The 18,409-nt window shown below is 39.4% G+C and overlaps 1 protein-coding gene across 1 annotated transcript in view; it reads right to left on the bottom strand.

Moving 5' to 3' along the window:
- Positions 1-18,409, bottom strand: part of map3k5 (mitogen-activated protein kinase kinase kinase 5) — an 85,784-nt gene that overhangs the window by 18,130 nt on the left and 49,245 nt on the right. The window contains exons 8-18 of the mRNA XM_085432287.1: positions 17,953-18,065; positions 16,383-16,542; positions 15,028-15,181; positions 14,786-14,893; positions 14,132-14,184; positions 10,875-10,970; positions 7,352-7,433; positions 5,863-5,996; positions 3,569-3,696; positions 3,137-3,273; positions 458-563 (exon numbers count right to left, since the gene is read on the bottom strand). Of these exons, the coding sequence (XP_085288413.1) occupies positions 458-563; positions 3,137-3,273; positions 3,569-3,696; positions 5,863-5,996; positions 7,352-7,433; positions 10,875-10,970; positions 14,132-14,184; positions 14,786-14,893; positions 15,028-15,181; positions 16,383-16,542; positions 17,953-18,065 (1,271 nt within the window). The remainder of the gene's footprint in view (positions 1-457; positions 564-3,136; positions 3,274-3,568; positions 3,697-5,862; positions 5,997-7,351; positions 7,434-10,874; positions 10,971-14,131; positions 14,185-14,785; positions 14,894-15,027; positions 15,182-16,382; positions 16,543-17,952; positions 18,066-18,409) is intronic.

Genomic DNA, 18,409 nt, shown 5'->3' with positions numbered 1-18,409 from the left:
ACACATTTATAGCAGGCGTGGGTTAAGAACAAGGAGTAGCCCAGTTTCCTGAAAGAGCTCCGCCTTCCAGGGTAAGTCCCCGTCTGCCTCGAGCAGCAGTCAGATGCTCTAATTCCAGAGGTCAAACTATGCTACAACTGGCAACTGACATTACAGGTCTACATATCAGGCTGATCTAACTGCAGACTCAAGCCAAAGCCAGAGTTTCTAAATAGGAACAGCCTGCTATTTTTAGGAATATCACATACTGTCCAAGGACTTAAATGGGATTACTGCTCAATCAAAGAACAGCAGTAGGCTCGATACTCAGACACTACTGAGCAAATTTTAACAAAGGATGTTTCATAAAGTTTTCTAGTAGTCTCCCCACAACAGGGGAGACAACTCTACTTGGCTTAAGTATTTCATACTGGCTTGCTTATGGGGAAGAGAATCTAGATAGTGGGTTGGACTGTACCTGTGAAAGTCTCAGTGCAGGGGTTGATCCCAGCCAACCTTTTGGATGTGCCAAAATCTGATATTTTCAGGACGCCACTGTAGGTGTTGATGAGTACATTATCACCCTGTGGATTGAAAAGACATTCATCAGAACAGATGCACCAAATTCCAAAGCCGTGATAGCATTGATAACGTGAGGTGCTTGCAAATCTTGAAACAGTAGGTTACAACACCATGTGTGGGAGGAGGAGGAGCTCTAAGCCAAAACAAGGTGATTAACATTTATGTGGTGCTAATGAAGTTTATATGACTGAGTTGTTAAATGAGAAGGATGTGGCTTCTAACTCTAATGACTACCTACGATGGGAATGTTATGAGTGTTGGTTTGCAGATAAAAAAGGGAGCGGCACTTGCTTTAAAAAAAATGATTCCTGTTGTAGCCAATGGGCTAGCAAAGAAAATGGTGTGAGTAGCTGGGATGCTCTTTGAATGCATTTGCAGCAAATCAAAGTCGCTGTGCAAACAGTCACATGGAAGACATGTTCAGACTACAAACAAGCAAACAAGGTTTTAACACACCCTAAAAACTGAAATTCTGCAGGAGCTGAATCACGTCACTCTGAAAGCTCCTCTTTTTCCAAAAAACAACATCCGATTACTTTTTGTGCGGATGAAAGATTTATCAGTTCTAAGTACTGTGTTTTTTCCCCCCCATTTTTATGTTTACATTCCTCAAATGTGTTGTATTCTTCTGATAAAGTTTGCAGTTTGAAAACATTCAGAGATCATTATGTGCATTAAATATCATTTTACTTCTACATCCTCCTCTTTGAGATACTGTGCATCCTCTGCTGCTAAGCGAAAAAAGATCTGTCCAGAGTAACACCAGGAGGGAATTCTGCGCTAAAAAGACTTTTCTGAATTCCAGATTTAGAAGGTTTCTGTTTGATCTGATTAAGTCAGACTGCTGGGGAATCATTTATCTCTTGGAGGTTTTTTATAGCAAAGATTGTCAAATTCACCACCACTTGAAGTGGAAGCAAAGGCACCTTTTTAATGAGTTCATAGCAAGCAAAACCTGAGTGTTAACCTGAGTTTGTGAGCGTTTTAAAACTTTGACTTTAAAAGGTTCCAACTCATCTTATGAAGACGTTTGGTCAGGACTAGTGACAGAAAACTGCTCTGCTCATGCCCTGACTGCTGTGTATAACTGTGGTAATCAAGGAAATATCAGAGAAGCTTGGTGCAGACATGGATGATTTCCCCCCCTACATCTGAACATGTGCATAAACAGTGACAGGAAACAAATATAAACGTGAAATAAAATGCAAAAAAAATTGACTATATAAACACATCTGATTCCAGAAATTCCTAAAACTTTAGTGGTTAGAGGTCTGTGTGATTGTGTCACCTCTTGTTCCTCATTTTGGACACAGAAAGTAAAGGGGCTTGATGTGCCTCAAAAAAGACAATACTGAAGCACTATTTGCAAATACACAAGAGGAGAGAAGAGGTTTCTGACCATCAGTTGACTTGTTAGCAATGAGAATGTGCTTCAAAGTATGACAGTGATAATGTTTCATAAAGTTGGAGGTGCTAAATTAAACATGTAAGGAGTATGAAGCTGATCAGAACTAAAAGTGTTTCTTTAATTTCTCAGCTAGTGTTTTTGCAGCAGACCGCGCAGAGATCATCTGTCTGTCACACGGCACTTACTTCTTTCTTCTTTTCCTGCTGACAGAACTCGAGTTGCTGTAGTTGGTGCATGTTTGTCGACTTACTGTAGCTCTCACACTTACTAGGTCTTCTGTTTACTAAACCTAATGTAAAGGTTAAAAATGCACCATGTCCTACACACTTTTTTTGTGCAAAGTTGTGCTGTGGCAATGTAGTGCACTTTGTAAAGTGCAAACAATGAGAGCAAATTTAAGATGTTTTGAGTTTATTTTGTCTGAAACCTCCTGGGCTTTAACATGAGTGTAAAAAGCTGCAGTTTCACAAATGGCTATATGAGGTTGGCTGCAAAAACAAATGAATCTCCACTGACCACCATGTTAAAGCATGGCCCAATTTTATAGCGTTAAACAGCATCTTTACTATCTGGTACAAGACATTTTGGTCTCTATAGCAAGTTTCCCTTTGAAGGTGGATATTTTTCGGTCTCACCGTTCTGGATATTAACGTTAAGCAGTGACTGCTTTGATTGGCACAAACCCACACACAAAAGAAACTGTAGCAATATGCTGTCTCAACTAAGAAGTCCAATGAACTGGACCTCTACCAACTGTTTGTAGTACTGGTCCCTTTGAGTGTATTAGTTCTGAAGTTATATGAACAAGGCCCGTTGTCAGGTACAGGCAGTCCAGGAAGTTTACACTTCAAGTTTGGTGAATGAAATTCTGGTATTTTATGAATCTGTTGTCTGTACTTTTCTTTGTCGCACTCATAATTTGTATGAGTGCAGCTTGATAACATTAGCTGATTACTTTCTGCATCAACCCTTCACCTAAACATGGTCACTGTTGGCTGGCTCCAAAAAACTAATACTCCAGAGTCCAATCGTTCAATCCATCTTTCATATGCAGTCTATGCTTACGACCCCAATTATCTATAGAAAGTCTTTCTGAAAATGAGTCTGCAGATGTCACAAAGATGAGCCAACAGATTGTTAACTCTGCAAAAACCCTTCTTTTGTTACCTTGATGTCTCTGTGTGCAATCTGGTTGTCGTGCAGGTATTTGAGCCCCTCCAGGATCTGCCGTGTGTAGAAGCCGATGGTGGGCTCATTGTTTTTCAGTGGGCCCCACTTGGACCTCAGCAGTGCAGACAGACTCCCTGAACACCAGGGGACAAAGTACAACAATCATCAATATATTCACTCTCAGCAGAGATTAGCAGCAGAGGACTAAGGCCATTATGTACAGGTTTATACTACTTCTCTGCAAATCACCCATCTTATCTATAAATGCAAACAGTGTTTTTACTGTTAGTGTAAGTATGACTGGAAACAACACATTCTGACATCAAAAAATTGATTTTGTTTCATACCGGTTTCCCTCCATTTGGACAATAAAAATTATTTCAGGACAATTAAGTTCTAACAGTTCCACAGCATCGGGAAGCGTCTCACCTCCAGGCACCTGCTCCATGAAGATCTTGATGAAGCCGTTCTCGCTGATAGAGCCCAGGTACTGGACAATGTTCTTGTGCTTTAAGTGCTTGTGGAGGGCGATCTCCTCATGAAGTGGTTGAGAGTACCTGTGTAAAAACAAGTAACAGTACATGTTTCTTTATATCCTGAACAGAAATCTGTGGGTCAGTTACTAACAGCAAACGTGGAGGAGTCAATCAACAGCCAAATTGGGAATCATATAAGCTGATTTGAACTGTATAGCAGCAGGCACATCTAGTTATTATCATAATAAAGTTGAAGGTAAGTATATTAGTAGCACACTTAAATAGCCAAATGTGTTGGTGTCTCGTGAGTCTACAAATACTCTCTTTATTCAAACAGGTGATTGTGTTATAAGTTGAGCTACAGCAGGTAGCGCCACATGTTTAATTTGGCAGACTTTTTAATGCTTTATGCCCTTCCAGATGTAACCCCAAAGGGATCCGATCAAACTGGGAACGTTTTACTTGTTAGCCAAATAGTGTAAACCAGCGGTCTCCAACCTTTTTTGCGCCACGGACCGGTTTATGCCCGACAATATTTTCACGGACCGGCCTTTAAGGTGTCGCGGATAAATACAACAAAATAAAACTAGTACCGGTACGGAAAAAAGAAAATTTATTCATAACACGTGAAAAGACCCAGGAAAACTGAGTTAACGATAAAAACGATAACAAAATAACGCTGAAAACCGATAAAAACCCTGAAAACTATACATTTCACACCTGAGCCTCTACTCTCACGGCCCGGTACCAAACGACTCACGGACCGGTACCGGTCCGAGGCCCAGGGGTTGGGGACCGCTGGTGTAAACCACAAACAATGGAAGTAAATGTAAGAGCTAAAATCTATGTAAAAAAAAAAAAATTTTTAAACATATATTAGACAATTTGTTCTGCACAAAACAACGATTTGTTAAAATAAGTAACTATCTTCGCTTGTGGCGGTGTCCTGCTAATGTGTTTTTTCCTTCAGGTAAAATAAACCTGGTAAAAACAAGACAAACTGAGAAATAAAAGATTAAACCAGAAAATCAAACCGACGCTAAGTCCTGATATCGACCAGAACAACAGGTACCTCTGTACTAGGGAGAAATGCCCGTGAGCAATTTCTTTTCACATTCAGCTCTCTACATGAATCACACCCAGCCTCTCGCTCTCTCTCTCCTTCTCTTCCTATCTTGAGATTTCATTCCACTTGTGAATTATTTACCCAAATTCTCCACATTCTTTGCAGTTGAGCGCCCTGCTGGCTTGCTGATGTGATTAGAGGAACAAAGTGTGAAATCATCTAGTCTGCAAAAGAGTCTTGCAGTATGAGATGAGTAGGTGGAACTATGTGGAGACAAGCATTTCGAGCAGAGACAGTGATGGGAATAAAAAGGCAGAGGGTGGGAGTTTGCATTCACAGCTCTCCACTAACCAGTCACTCAACTGGATACCAGTGCTCTGAGAGCCAGAAACCACCAGGGACACAGCTGAACTGAGCTTGGCACTCTCAGCCAGAGAAAAGGACTAATTTTTAATGACACTCCAGAGCTGCGCTGAATGAAATGAGACATTAACGGCACAGACACTTGTTAACATTTGGGCTGAAATTCAATCTTTGTGCAGTACAATAAACAGATGATACATATTATCTTAATACAGTGCCCCTATTGAAATTTCTTAATAACCAAGTGCTTTGATGATTATTGTAATCCACTATTTGTCACAATCTCTCCTGTGAGTTTGCCAACAGTGGTGCTTATTCTGCAGCTTAGGTAAGCTCACAGTAACGGGACATGAAATGTCCCTACAACAATTGCCTGGCCTGTGAGCCAGTCAGGACATACTAGACAGAAACGACCGAGCTAGCTGACTTGCTGATTTTTCAAAATAAGAGCGGGATATTCTATTAATAAAATTAAAGAAAGCTAAAACTTTCACTACCAAATATGCTTGGTTGACCATTAATATGCTTGACCAGCCTGCCCAAATAAAGTTTATGTGGGAAACACTGAACACAGCCGTTTCTTCATCAGTCTACCAGCTACATTATGAGCCAGTCTTAGACTTGGCACTACAGCAAAGGTCATGAAAAACAGGATTCATCCTCTGAGTAACAGGAATATCACCACTGGCAGACTTTCCTGCTACTGTGGCAAACAACAATAGAAATGATTCATTCATCCATGCGTATTGCAACATTGTTCCCCTGTGATTACTAAAAAACAAAGAACAAAAAACCCCCACAATAGCTGTTTTTCTGACCTGCTGTCTCTCTCTGGTATTTCTTTGATGGCCAGTCGGACCTGGTTACTGAGGTCTCGACCGGCGTACACCACTCCGAATGTACCTTTACCCAGAACCACTCTCTCTCCGTGCTCATCATACTCATAGTCGTACTGTGGAGACAAGAGAAACATGCAAACTGTCATTTAAAAAAATATATATAAATCAATCAATAAATAAATAGTAATATATACGGTATTTGCCATAAAGAATCAAAGCAAAATCCCATTACCCAAAACATGAGGTTACTAAATGTCACTGTCCATTGACCAGAAGAAATGCACCCACCATGCATTTTTACAATGACAAAGAGAAATAAATTAGAATAGTTAATAGTTAAAATAGAGTGATTTAATGAGTAAAGCACGAGTTAAATCTGAACATAGTAAACCAGTTTTTCTGCATTCCCACTGTACTGTTATAATTATGTTATAACTGTTTCATAAATGAATATTCTCTTGTTGCTGAAGCGGGTTGGCACCTGTTGCATGAATGAAAGAAATCAGCAAGTCTTTTCACTCCCTTAAAATACGTCTGATTGAGTTTTTATAACTAATAAAGGCTCTTTTCTTCTTAACGCGATTTCCTTAGCTTTGTTCCACTGATTCCTTCCCCCGTAAAAACACCTCAAAATCAAAGTTTTCTAAAAAATGTGAGTAATGCTTACGATGACTCCTCAAGAGCCCAATTTTGTGTTATATTCTTAAGGGACGGTGTAAGCTGAAGACTAACCGTCCCTCAGTGCAGGCTGATTAGAGTTGCATCACACGCATAAAAATCCCCCTGAGAAAAACCTGTTAGTCATTTGATCTGTGCCATGCTGAGTCAAAGATGGGTGCGGCAGCATTTTTCGTAATTAGCTTATTCTTTTCCCTAGGCTCTGCTGGTAGAAGGCAGGCGAACGCAACAGCAGGTGCCTGTTCTGCGCTGTCACACAAAGCACATGAACAAAATCCAGGCCTTATCCCAGCGGGCTACTGTTCCTGTTTGAGCGTTCAAAGCTGAGTTTCAATCCAGTTATTATCATGCAAATTGTGCCGAACTGGATTAGAAAAGCTGGATGGGGAATTTGATCAAACAAGAGCAAAAACACGTCGTTCACCGTTTAATAACTGAGTAATAAATGCTGCATGAAAGGAGTCGGTAGGCTGTCAGTAAAGAAGAAGAGCCCTAATTATCTTTTGAAAGATGGGTTTCTGGTTTTTCTTTTTTTCTTTTTGTTTTTACTGTCAGCACTTCGTCTCTTTTCATGACAACATCGTATCATATTTCCTGTGGCATTTTAAAAGCAGGCAAAGTACACCGCAGAAACACAACAGGATGCGACTAAACAATGCAGAATAATGAACTTGTGGATTTTTCATTCTAATTAACAGTGCTTGGAGGTAGAGCTGCAGAATTATTAATTTAGGAAAAATTATGAACATTATGTTCAGAGGAAGTGTTTTGGTATCACGAAAATAATCACCTCTAAGGTATCAGTGTCACATTCTCCTTCCTCTGGACACTTCCAGGCTTCCTCTGTTATGCTGTTGACCAGATCACAAAATCTGCCAAAGAAAAGACCAGAGTCTGTTTAACGATGCTGATAACATGTATATCATATTTAACACAACTTCGGCATCTCGTAACAGTGGCATTTTACATTGCTACAACTTTCAACACTTTTACATTTAAAGATTTATACATTTACAAAGACTGAATTATTTGACATTATTTTGCAGACATGACATATATTAAATGAACACTTGCACAGAGTAATGGCAAATAGGAATGCCTTTCATTCAATATATGAAAAAGTTGGTACGTTTTGGCATTTCAAGAGAGTCGGAAAAGGAAACAAAGACCTTGACTTTCAGTTTTTCAGTATACTAGAATGAGTCCATGTTGGGTAAATAGAATATGAGTTACGGGCTTGACTAGAGTGATAGGAACAAGAAAAACACGTGCAGGACATCAAAAAGATTTTTAATATTGGAGTCCCTGCACTGAAAATCAACTTTCCACTCATATAAAAAAACAAAACAAAGTTAAACAAGAAAAAGATTTTGTTTAATAAATAAAAAAAAAAGTTTACTTTAATAATTGTCTGTGAAGGTTCTCAGTCATCCAGGTCATCGTAGTCAAAGGAGCTTGCAAAGAAAAGCGTCTGGACTTCTTTACTTTGCTTGAAGACGTTTCACCTCTCATCCGAGAAGCTTCTTCAGTTCTAAGGTCAAATGGTGGAGAGTCCCAGATATAAACCTAGTGGGAGTGTCCCCCCACAGAGGGACAAAAGGACCCCCTGATGATCCTCTAATCGCCTGAGCCAAGGTGTGAAACTGGGTGTGGGTCCCAATCAGCCAGAGTTTGGGTGTGGGACCCACACCCAGTTTCACACCTTGGCTCAGGCGATTAGAGGATCATCAGGGGGTCCTTTTGTCCCTCTGTGGGGGGATACTCCCACTAGGTTTATATCTGGGACTCTCCACCATTTGACCTTAGAACTGAAGAAGCTTCTCGGATGAGAGGTGAAACGTCTTCAAGTAACTTAAAGAAGTCCAGACGCTTTTCTTTGCAAGCTCCTTTGACTACTTTAATAATTAAACTTTTTTTAGGACCTCCCCCCCCCCCCCCCCCCCCCCATCCCCCGAACACAACAGAGATGCATATGAGAGCAGAAATGTCCAATGTAGTCAGATTGGATATTATCCAATCTTTCTGCCAGCTCCCTCATACAAAGTCTGTGTGATGTCAGATTGCGAGGGATACAGTGCCACTGACTTCCAAACAATGTGGGATAGAAATGTAAAGTACGAAGGCTAACAGTGCCTTGGCCCTCCGACTTTGGGAACCTTTCTACAATAAGGCCAAAAAAGCCTTTTAAGGCCAACAATATGCTGTAAACATCTCCCTGTTGGCATTGGTAGCTAAAATCAGACTTATTTGTGCTGCAAGAAGTATTTTGCTTGTCAAAGATGGCCAAAACAGAATAAATGCAAATAAAAATAAGGCCATTAAGTGCAATCAAGCACAGTTTGCCTCTGTATTAGCAACAATACCTGTCTTAGGTGAACCCCTAACAAAAAATACATTATGGAGCTTATATATATAGTACTTAAATAGCTAACATAATTCAGAATCACAAACATATGGAATTATTTGTCAGAAATCCATTTTGTGCATATTGTTATTGAGTGGTGTTGTTTTGATTGTGCTTTTATCCAGAAGGGGTTACAGTGTGTTTGCATGCACACCTCCCACATGCATGCATACATACAATGACCTTTTCCACTCTCGGAGCGCACAAGCTGTGAATTAACATGCTGCCTCGTCATGCAGTCACACACTGCATGCCTGCAGGTGTTCAGTGACGCGTGCGCTTGTGCGTGCACACATGCACAAGCGCATTCAGTCTGGGTCTCTTCCTCTTCCCACCGTCTTTCATCTATTTCTCCCTCCCTTCCTTCGTCCCTCTTCTCACCACTCCTATCCTACTGTCAATGCTGTTAAAATGAGAGCAGCATCATAACAACAGCAGGCGTGAATCAGGCATGACTCACTGACTCTCACACTCCAGATAATGGAACTGGAAGAGCGAGGAAGGCTCATATGTGAAAGTCACAAGTCTGAACACTCAGTGCTTCGCATAGCAGCTAGTGAAGAAGAAGATGGTGTCCAAATGAAATAAGGTGTGTTTGTGGTGATCGGGAAGGCACAAACTTTGCACCTGAGTGCAGGACTGATGGGAAACACTCAAACTACTGATGGGAAAGGCACAACCAACATGGAGCTTAACTTCTTTCTTTCACCTGCTAATTACAGAGTACAAAATTGATGTCTGATTGGTCCAGTGTGTGAAAAGTTCAGCTAATATTTTAGTGCATTCACTGCTACTGTATGCTTCTGTATGCTCTGTCAGTAAGTAAGGATGTGACGTAATTCCAGATGTGCAAACGTTTCTGATGCAGAACATTTCCTGCTCTATTCCATATATGAGAAGGCTCAGCTGTGTAAATGAGCATAACCTGATCCTGTTTGTCCTAAATTCAAGTAAGAAAATTACTTAAGTTTACAATTTGCTGTGAAATCTTTCAGAATTAATCAGTTCAATAACACCTGTGTTTTAAGGGGAATCATAAGGCTTTGTGTCAGTAAAGGTGAAGCAGATTGCCCATTAACCATAAGCTGTCTTTACATATCAACTCAACAGTTGGAGCACATTATTTCACTTGCTCTTTCTCACAAGTTGAACAAAGACAGGTAATATGGGGCAGTTGGGCAAGTCTAGATAGGTTTAGGTTTGGAATGCACGTGTGAAAATTGTAATAGGTATAAGGATTCAACCCCGACTGCTCCTCTCCACAATCGTTTTGTATGTAAGGTAATGTAATGTGGGTCCCGCTAATTAATAAAACATCATTTTTTAAAGGGTTTACAACTGGCTCAATAAAAGAAGGAGGGCATTAGTGTTAAGTTATTAAGTTATTAAGCATGGGTCCAATTATGAGAGTGGTGGTCTTAATTGATCAATTCATCTGAGCCACACGTGCATTATCACTTTTACAACCGCTACTTATGAAGTCATTACAATGAAGAAAGGTGTGAAGCTGTGCCGACCCTTTACTTTGATTCATGACAGCAGCGTTTCTTTGTAATGATAGCAGACTGAATGTGGAGAACAGAGAGATGCTAAATTACACTTATGGTTAAGACATTTCAGGCTGTTCACTATCTGATATTTCAATGGATGGCTCATTAAACATGAATATTTCAATAATGTAATTCCGTACGAAAAAAGAAAGAGAAATAGGATAGGCCATTTATATTAAGTTTAAATTAACATTAAAGTGCCTTGAGCCAAGTGTTGTTGTGATTTGGCGCTATATAAATAAAACTGAATTGAATTGAACTGAAAATTAAATTAATGCAGTCACATTATGACATGATTTATTATGGTAAATTGCTAAAGATCTGGAATTGCATCTGTAAGAGAGAACACACAGACCAACCTTTTACAATGCATCTCTGTGCAGAAGTAGATCTGGAAGTCTTCTGCATTATGAAGGACGTAGAGAAAGGCACTGCGTTCATCAAACTTGGAGATGCTGAGGAGAAACGGTCCACAGTTTGTCCTCAGTTAGAAACAACCCACAATAACATTAGAACAGATGTGAGCTTTACATTGAATGAAGCTATAGCTACAAACTGTTTCTTTTGGAATATTCCACAAAATTCTCAAATGACACCAACTATTAAGTAACTCTTTCAACTATTTATCCACGTCATGTTGCTATTTTTACCCATTTTTCAACAACATTTAACATTTTTTTTTGTTTCTTTAAGCCATTTGTTAATCTATACTGTTGGACAACATTCCTTATTTAAATGCTGTTTGGTTTCTATTTGGCTAATGCTTTTGTTTTTGCTTTTTTAGCAGTTTCAGCTGTTAATACTTTTACCCAATATGTCTGTGAAGGTTCTCAGTCATCCAGGTCGTCGTAGTCTAAGGAGCTTGGAAAGACCTCTTTCACAGACATATTGGCTCGTGTGATTAGGTAGAGGATCAATAGGATGTCCTTTGTCCCTCTTGGGGGGGCATTCCCATAGGGCTTAAATTTGGGACACTCCACCATTTGACCCTAGAACTGAAGAAGCTTCTCGGATGAGAGGTGAAACGTCTTCAAGCAACGTAAAGAAGTCCAGACGCTTTTCCTTTCCAAGCTCCTTAGATTTTTACCCAACAGATTTTTTTTGCTAGCTCTAATTTAGCAAAAATGGCTAGCTTATGGTTTTCACTGTATACACTAGCAATTTGAACTGTTAATGCATATTAGTCAATGGTTTCAAAGCTAGCTAGCTAAGTAAATTGATTCAGCTAGTTACTGTTTTTTCAGAAATTTCCATTTTAGCTATTATTAATGCACACTATTAGTCAGCAGTAATAAAAGCTAGCTAAAGCTTTAGTAATCCAACTTATAACTTTGTCTTTATTTATTAGCCAATTACTATTTCTAAGCTCTTTCACTATTATATTTAGCAAACATTTTCGCTTTTAGCTAACATGTTCAAGTTGTAATGTAATGCATACTCTCAGTCAGTAATAACTGAGAGCTACAGCTTAAACAAGTCAGCCAAAAGGTTCTGCCAAAGGTTTCTTCTGGTGTAAAAGGAATTTTTCCTTGGCACTGTTGCTAAGTCCTTGCTCATAGAGGGTCACGTCATGATATGTATACCGTGGTATACTAAATTATTAAATTATTAAAGATTTAAATATAAATCATCATTAGAGCATATAAAACTGTAAATGTGACAAATGTCAGTGGTCAAAAGTTCTCTATTTTCCCTCATAAAAAGTTAAAAAATATTTATCCCCCAGAGTTACATAACACTAACACTATAACGTCACCAACAACACAACAGCTGCCCACATAGTTGTTTCTAGCTTATTCCAGCAGAACTGGATAAATGCCATTCTATTTCACATTATAGATAATAGTTAATCAAGAAAAACAATAATGTCTCTGTTAATTGTACCAGTAGAGCTAATCTTCTCCACCACCCCCACTCTACCGCAGAAGTAGCCCCCTAGGGTACTTGTACCCTGATTGTGAATCACTGACTGAATGACTTAAAAATGTAAAACCACATGTAAAAATTAAATTCATAAATGCAGCCTGTGCACACAGATACTGCACTCTAAAAGTATTTCATGCTAATATATACAATAAATATCTAATGTTATGAGCATGGACTACAGCAGTTGTAGTTTGTTTCCTATAAAAGTCACCATCAGAAACAGCCATATAAGCTGTTAGATGACGCTCAATTTCTGCACAAAAGATGGACAGCTAGAATTGTACCAACTAAATGGAAACTTTTATCCAGTGGAATTGGCAATTGCCCATTCCTTAGTAAGAATGCCAAGGCCAGAGCTGCTGAACCAGACAGCAGAGTCCCTGCATGTGTGGTTGTATTGTAGCCTGCAGGGCTGCCATTGTGTCCTGCTGACTGTCTGCAGGCTGAGTGGGCATAGAGAAAGAGTCGTTCCCTAGCAACATGTGAGCACAGCCCTCAGCTTCTCTCCGATCTGACACTGAATTCCTTTGAGGACTGTGGAAAAAAAAATTGGCAAAGAGAAGGACATCATAAAAACTGTCTGTGTAATGCTGGCGCACTCGGATACCATCTGAAGCTGCAAGAGGTGAAGAGACAGCACAGCGACTGGGCATACCTAAAACCTCTGCTTTGGTGTTTACAATTGCAGATTGCATGCAGTTATTACAATATTACTTATTTTTGCTTTTGAGTATGTTTCGATACACCTACTTGTTAAACAGGAAATGCATGATTTTGTTTTACTCTTAATTTTATGACTTCTATTATGTTGCACTGGGCTTTAAACACCATTTTTATTCGAATTAACATTGGAGTATTTTTGGTTTATTCAGGTGTCTTTTTGGGCGTTTTAAATATATTTCTGAACACTGAAATATCATCTTGTTTAGTACACAACTCAATGTTATTATACATGTTTATGCATTTCTATTTGATTTCAAAAGCTTTTCACTTTGCATAATTACAACTTTTGGACATTTAATGCTTTTATTTATGTAGCAGCTGAGAGCAGAAATGAGACAGGAGACAGATAGAGGTATGGCATGAAGCAATTTTCTCTAGCCACACAGGAAGCAGGAACTCAGTGTTCATTTGTTTAAAAGGAGCAGTTTGATATTTCAGGAAATGTCCTTCCTTGCCTAGAGCTCATTACATTGTCGTGAGTCCCCAGAGTCTGCTGAGTGCCAGGTAAATTCATGGTAACAACACGAGGGCTGGAAGCCTTTTCCACCTCCAGTCTTTGTAATCACTGTATACACTGTACATGTATATACCATTACCTCTGCACTACAGGCACTGCAGTATTTGTAGTAATCTGTATTTATTTATCCTACTCTTTTAAAAAAAAAAATTACATATATTTTCTTTATTTATATAGTTTATTTTTAATTAGTTTCACCTTATGTGTAATTTTGCTTTTTTCCTACGTGCAATATTGAGCGGGCTCTGAACCTAAGAATTTCGTAGCCTGTAATGATGTAACATTGTTACCTCTATATGACAAATAAAACTTGAAACTTGAACTAGAAACAAATGTTACTTTCTCTAATGATCCTTTTAGCCTTTTCATAGTAGTTTCTGCTTGCAGTCAGCTTAAAGTCCACTAAGCGATCACTTTTAACAAGGCTTTGCAGAGACTGCAGGCACTGACCTGACACCTCGTACAGATGTGGCGCTGAAGTTCCACTCATGGATCCCCTTGTTCTGCAGGACAAGTCAAATCAACAGGATAAATCGTTAACTAAACATTATTGCGAGCATTATCATAAGAATCAGTCCACTGGATTATATCATTGGCGCTTATTTAGTTCGTTTACTAGCACGACTTCCCTGGCGAGCAACCATTTACATTGACGTGTAAGCTGGGAATAATGAGCAATAACATATGAAAACAATCGAGAAGACAGAGGCATAAAGCTTCATTACAGGAAGCGACAGTCCATTATCACAACACAGCATCTCCCCAGATCTAGAAGAGACATGATCACGATCTCAGCTTTCCTGTTTCGTTAACATCTGTCGCCTTATGTGACATTATCTGTAGTTCATCATTTACTGTAACCAGTGGAAGCATCAGTATGTTTGCTAACATAAAACAGAGTGATGAAACCAGCACAGACTGTTGAGGTGCACCAGCGTAGGATTTTGTTTTATTTTTCTATGGTTGCAATGAGAGTTTTTTCTTTCTGTTACCCATATTCCTATTAAAAGCAAGCAAAATACATATATACAGTACATAAACCTATACTCAGTATTATGCAGCAAATATATTCTTTAAATAATTTTACTGCAGTGGGACACGCACCTTGTCATCAGGAGCAACGTGCCAGATTGACACTGTGTTGTCATCCACGTCTTTGTTTATGGACAAATATGAAGGCTGGTACACTTTAGTTGGCTCCAAAATCAACACCTGGACAAGACATATATGCATTGCACATTTTAAACCTTTAATTTTCTGAGCTTGCATTGCATTTTTTTTTTTTTTGTTTCCACATTTTAACAAAAACTCAGATGTATTATTTCATGTTAATCTGTGTTTCTTACAGGAAATCGAACAGAGGAGACATCTTTTTTGGTCGCCTCCACCAGGAAGTCCATCCAAAAGTCCACCAGCTCCTGTTTGTAGGAGGGCTGCTCTACGCTGGGCTTGTTGAAGTGCTGAAAGATCAAGATGGTCTCCACCAATGACCGCAAATACCTGGAAGCAACAGAAGTATTACCAGATAACAGGAATAAACAACTTTACTGCTGTGGTATATGTCTTTATGGCTGCTTTGCAAATAGTTGCCATCTAATATATAAATGCTGACAAACTGTCAGCTTATTGCACTCAGTCTGAGTCAATCTGTGCCGACGGCCACAACTTGTCTGTGAAACATCTCTTTGTAATAGGGGACTTGATTCAAGTTGGTTACCAAATGGTTGCATTGTAATTTCCTGTAGACTGACTTCATCTTATTAATGCTTTATCAACATTTTTAAAGTTCCATTCTGACTCGGACAGCAGTCCCCTGGTCTTCAAAGCAACATTTTTAAAGGTAACAAGATTACAAGTTCATTGGACAGGGTTGCATTAATTTCACGCCGCAGTTTCCAACCAATGTTTTCCACAGTGTGACTGTAGAATTACAAAAACATGTGATATGAAGACAGAGAAAAGAGAATACCTTACTGGTAGATAACTTTAGCGTTGTTTAAGGAAAATTGCTAACAAATAAACACTTTAAGATATGACTGCGTTTCTATGCTGGAGCCTGATTTTGGTGTGATGGTTTTCAGAGCACTAAAACAAACACAAAACAGCTGGGTTTCATGCACTGTAGAAAAAAAAGAAATGTTTTTATTATTTTCCTCCACATGTTGTACATAAAGTATCATAAAATCTGTGTGAAGTCTGAAATTACCACATGCCTTGCGGGCAATTACAACTATGTTCCACCACCGTGAAGGCATTATGTTACGATGGCGTGAACGGGATATTGTCATGTGGCATCTTTCTTTAAAACACATCTAGACTTGCAGGCTAGCTTGGGGGCCTAAAGACGAATATGCGCTATTAAAAGTGTAAAAAAATATCAGTTCTCAGTTTTATCTTTGGAGAAACGTTGTACCACACTTTTGACAATTCACAAAAAATTACGACACCAGGCTTTTATATCCTTCAAATCTAAAATGTAAAGACAGAGATACTGTTCAAATGAGCAAAGTGGCTTTTTTTGGTGACTTTTTTCTTTGTTCTTCAAATACACCAAATGTTTGCCAGTGGCCACAGATGGCTGCTTTAGTTTCAAAGGGAAGCAGAGCAGACTTCATATGACAAACAGAGAGTCACAGTTGGTGATGGAAGTGGTCTAAAATGCATTTTTTAGCATGCTAATTTGAACGGATTGTGTTCTCACCATATAGGGGCTTTAAGCTTGAAGAGTTTCTCAGAAGCCTGGATGACCAGGGTGCTGTCACTGGCCAGGATGCTGGCACCCAGGAAGAAGCCCACATCCCAGTAACTCTGCAACTTGTCCAGGCTGCCTTTTTTACCCAGCAGGCTGCTCAGCTTAACTCCTGCAAACAAGACAAACAATTTAATGCTGGTGAAATATTTTGTTCCATTTCCATGTGGACCATAGGCAGACATGCCAGTTAACAAGAAAGCCAAAGAAAGACCATGCTGTACTTGGGTGTGCCACAACTCGCACTACAGCAGCCTAGCTATATTATTATTTTTATTAGAACTGCTAAGATAAGCAGCAGCTACATGTTTTGCACAGCCTGCTGCAGAAATCTGCCATTTGGAGAGACAGTGGGGATCTTATGAGATAACCCCAGGGATGCATAAAGGGATGGAGGGTTGGGTTAATTTAGAGAGCTGCGGGCCAATTCCCAGAAAAGCCAACTCTAATTCCCAGATTCCGGAGTTCCTCTGAGCCTCAGACTTCAGAGGGAAAAAAAGTGTGGGCAAAAGCTCAGCTACACGCCTGCCTGACTAAAAAAGGAAACAACTATACATTATTTGATTTTGCTTTATTGAAATATGCATAATAATAACAAGGTTTAAAAATAACTTTATTTAACAAAGTTTTCCAACCCATAACTTTACTCCCCTGGTTCATATTTGGCATTCCAACCTTATCCTAATAGCATTCACCTGCAGGAAGTCACTTTCTGTCAAAAAAACCCTCTAATAAATGACTCGGCACACTCTACTCTGCACCAAATGACAGGCATACACAGTTAGTGGCTGTGTAAGGAACAATTAGCAGCATATATCTCCCTCTTGCCTTGTTGAACTAAAATGAAGCTAACAGGAAAGTGAATTTTGGAGTTACATCCACTTTTGTGGTCAAAAAATCTGTTAAAGATTATCACCATCCACTGTGTCAACAGCTGACACGCTGAATGTGTTAGCAAACACTATTAACACACTCAGCAAACACATAACAAAATTATCTCTCATTTGGAGCCGTGTCTCTTGCCACTTGGGTGAATTAAATGAATCCAATTTTCACTTCCTCTGCATTTGTTCTGGTTCCAGCTAACTCCAAAGATTTGCTGCCCTCGGTTCCTCTAGACTTTGTACAGTTGTTGTTTGGCGTTGAGTTATAAGCATATGTGAGTTTATTAGAGGTTTTCCATTAAAAACAGCTGCTGCCATAGCAAAGGTAGTTCATTTGACACCAAGTTAGAACAAACGCAATGAGCTGAAAGATGCTAAACTGCACTTTAGCTGTGAGGGGAATTGTTTCTCTGTGGGTGACGCAATTTTCATTTCCATTCATATAAGTTATTTATTTGTGCAGCTTTAACTGACCCCTATTTCCACGTTAGGATAACAATTATCGTGTAAATTACAGACAAAGGACTGATTAGACTGATTAGAGTTTGATTACTCAGTGGTTAGTCAGCAGGCTTAGTGTAATAAAATGAAAAGCTGCATATTTAGGACACAGACCAAAGTAACCAGGGTCCACTCACCCACTTTGCGGAGCTCGAACGACGTGTCAAACTGGTGTCCAGCTGCCAGCAGAAGAACAGCATAGTTGATACCAGAGTGTAGTGTTGGCTCTGACTCAAACCCCTTTTTAAACCTGAAAAGAGAAGAAGAATGATTCACATAAACAGTTTTCTTCCAAGAAATGCGTCATTCCAAATCCCAAGCATCCCTGAGATAATGGATGGCTTCCCAGGACTCCCCCGGCTTTCTGAGACACTTCAAGATAGAAAAAAATAATTACAGCCATATTGAGTTGGGGGCCACAGAACATCAAACAGCAACTGTGAGAACCCCCACAAAACAAGAAATTTCATTTATTTAATGAGCAATCTGTTCTGCGGAGGGGAGGGGTGCGAGCGTTATTAGAGGCCTGTGCCAAGTTGTGACACGGAATTGGAAATAACAGCCAGATGGGAGCTTGATTATCTAAGCAGTCAA

Source organism: Copadichromis virginalis, linkage group LG15, assembly GCF_057382275.1.
Source record: "Copadichromis virginalis isolate Kocher_CV1m ecotype Utaka linkage group LG15, C_Virginalis_male_GT1.1, whole genome shotgun sequence".
Lineage (NCBI taxonomy): Eukaryota > Metazoa > Chordata > Actinopteri > Cichliformes > Cichlidae > Copadichromis > Copadichromis virginalis.
Note: the sequence above shows the minus strand (reverse complement) of the source record. Positions and strands in the feature narration are given on the sequence as shown.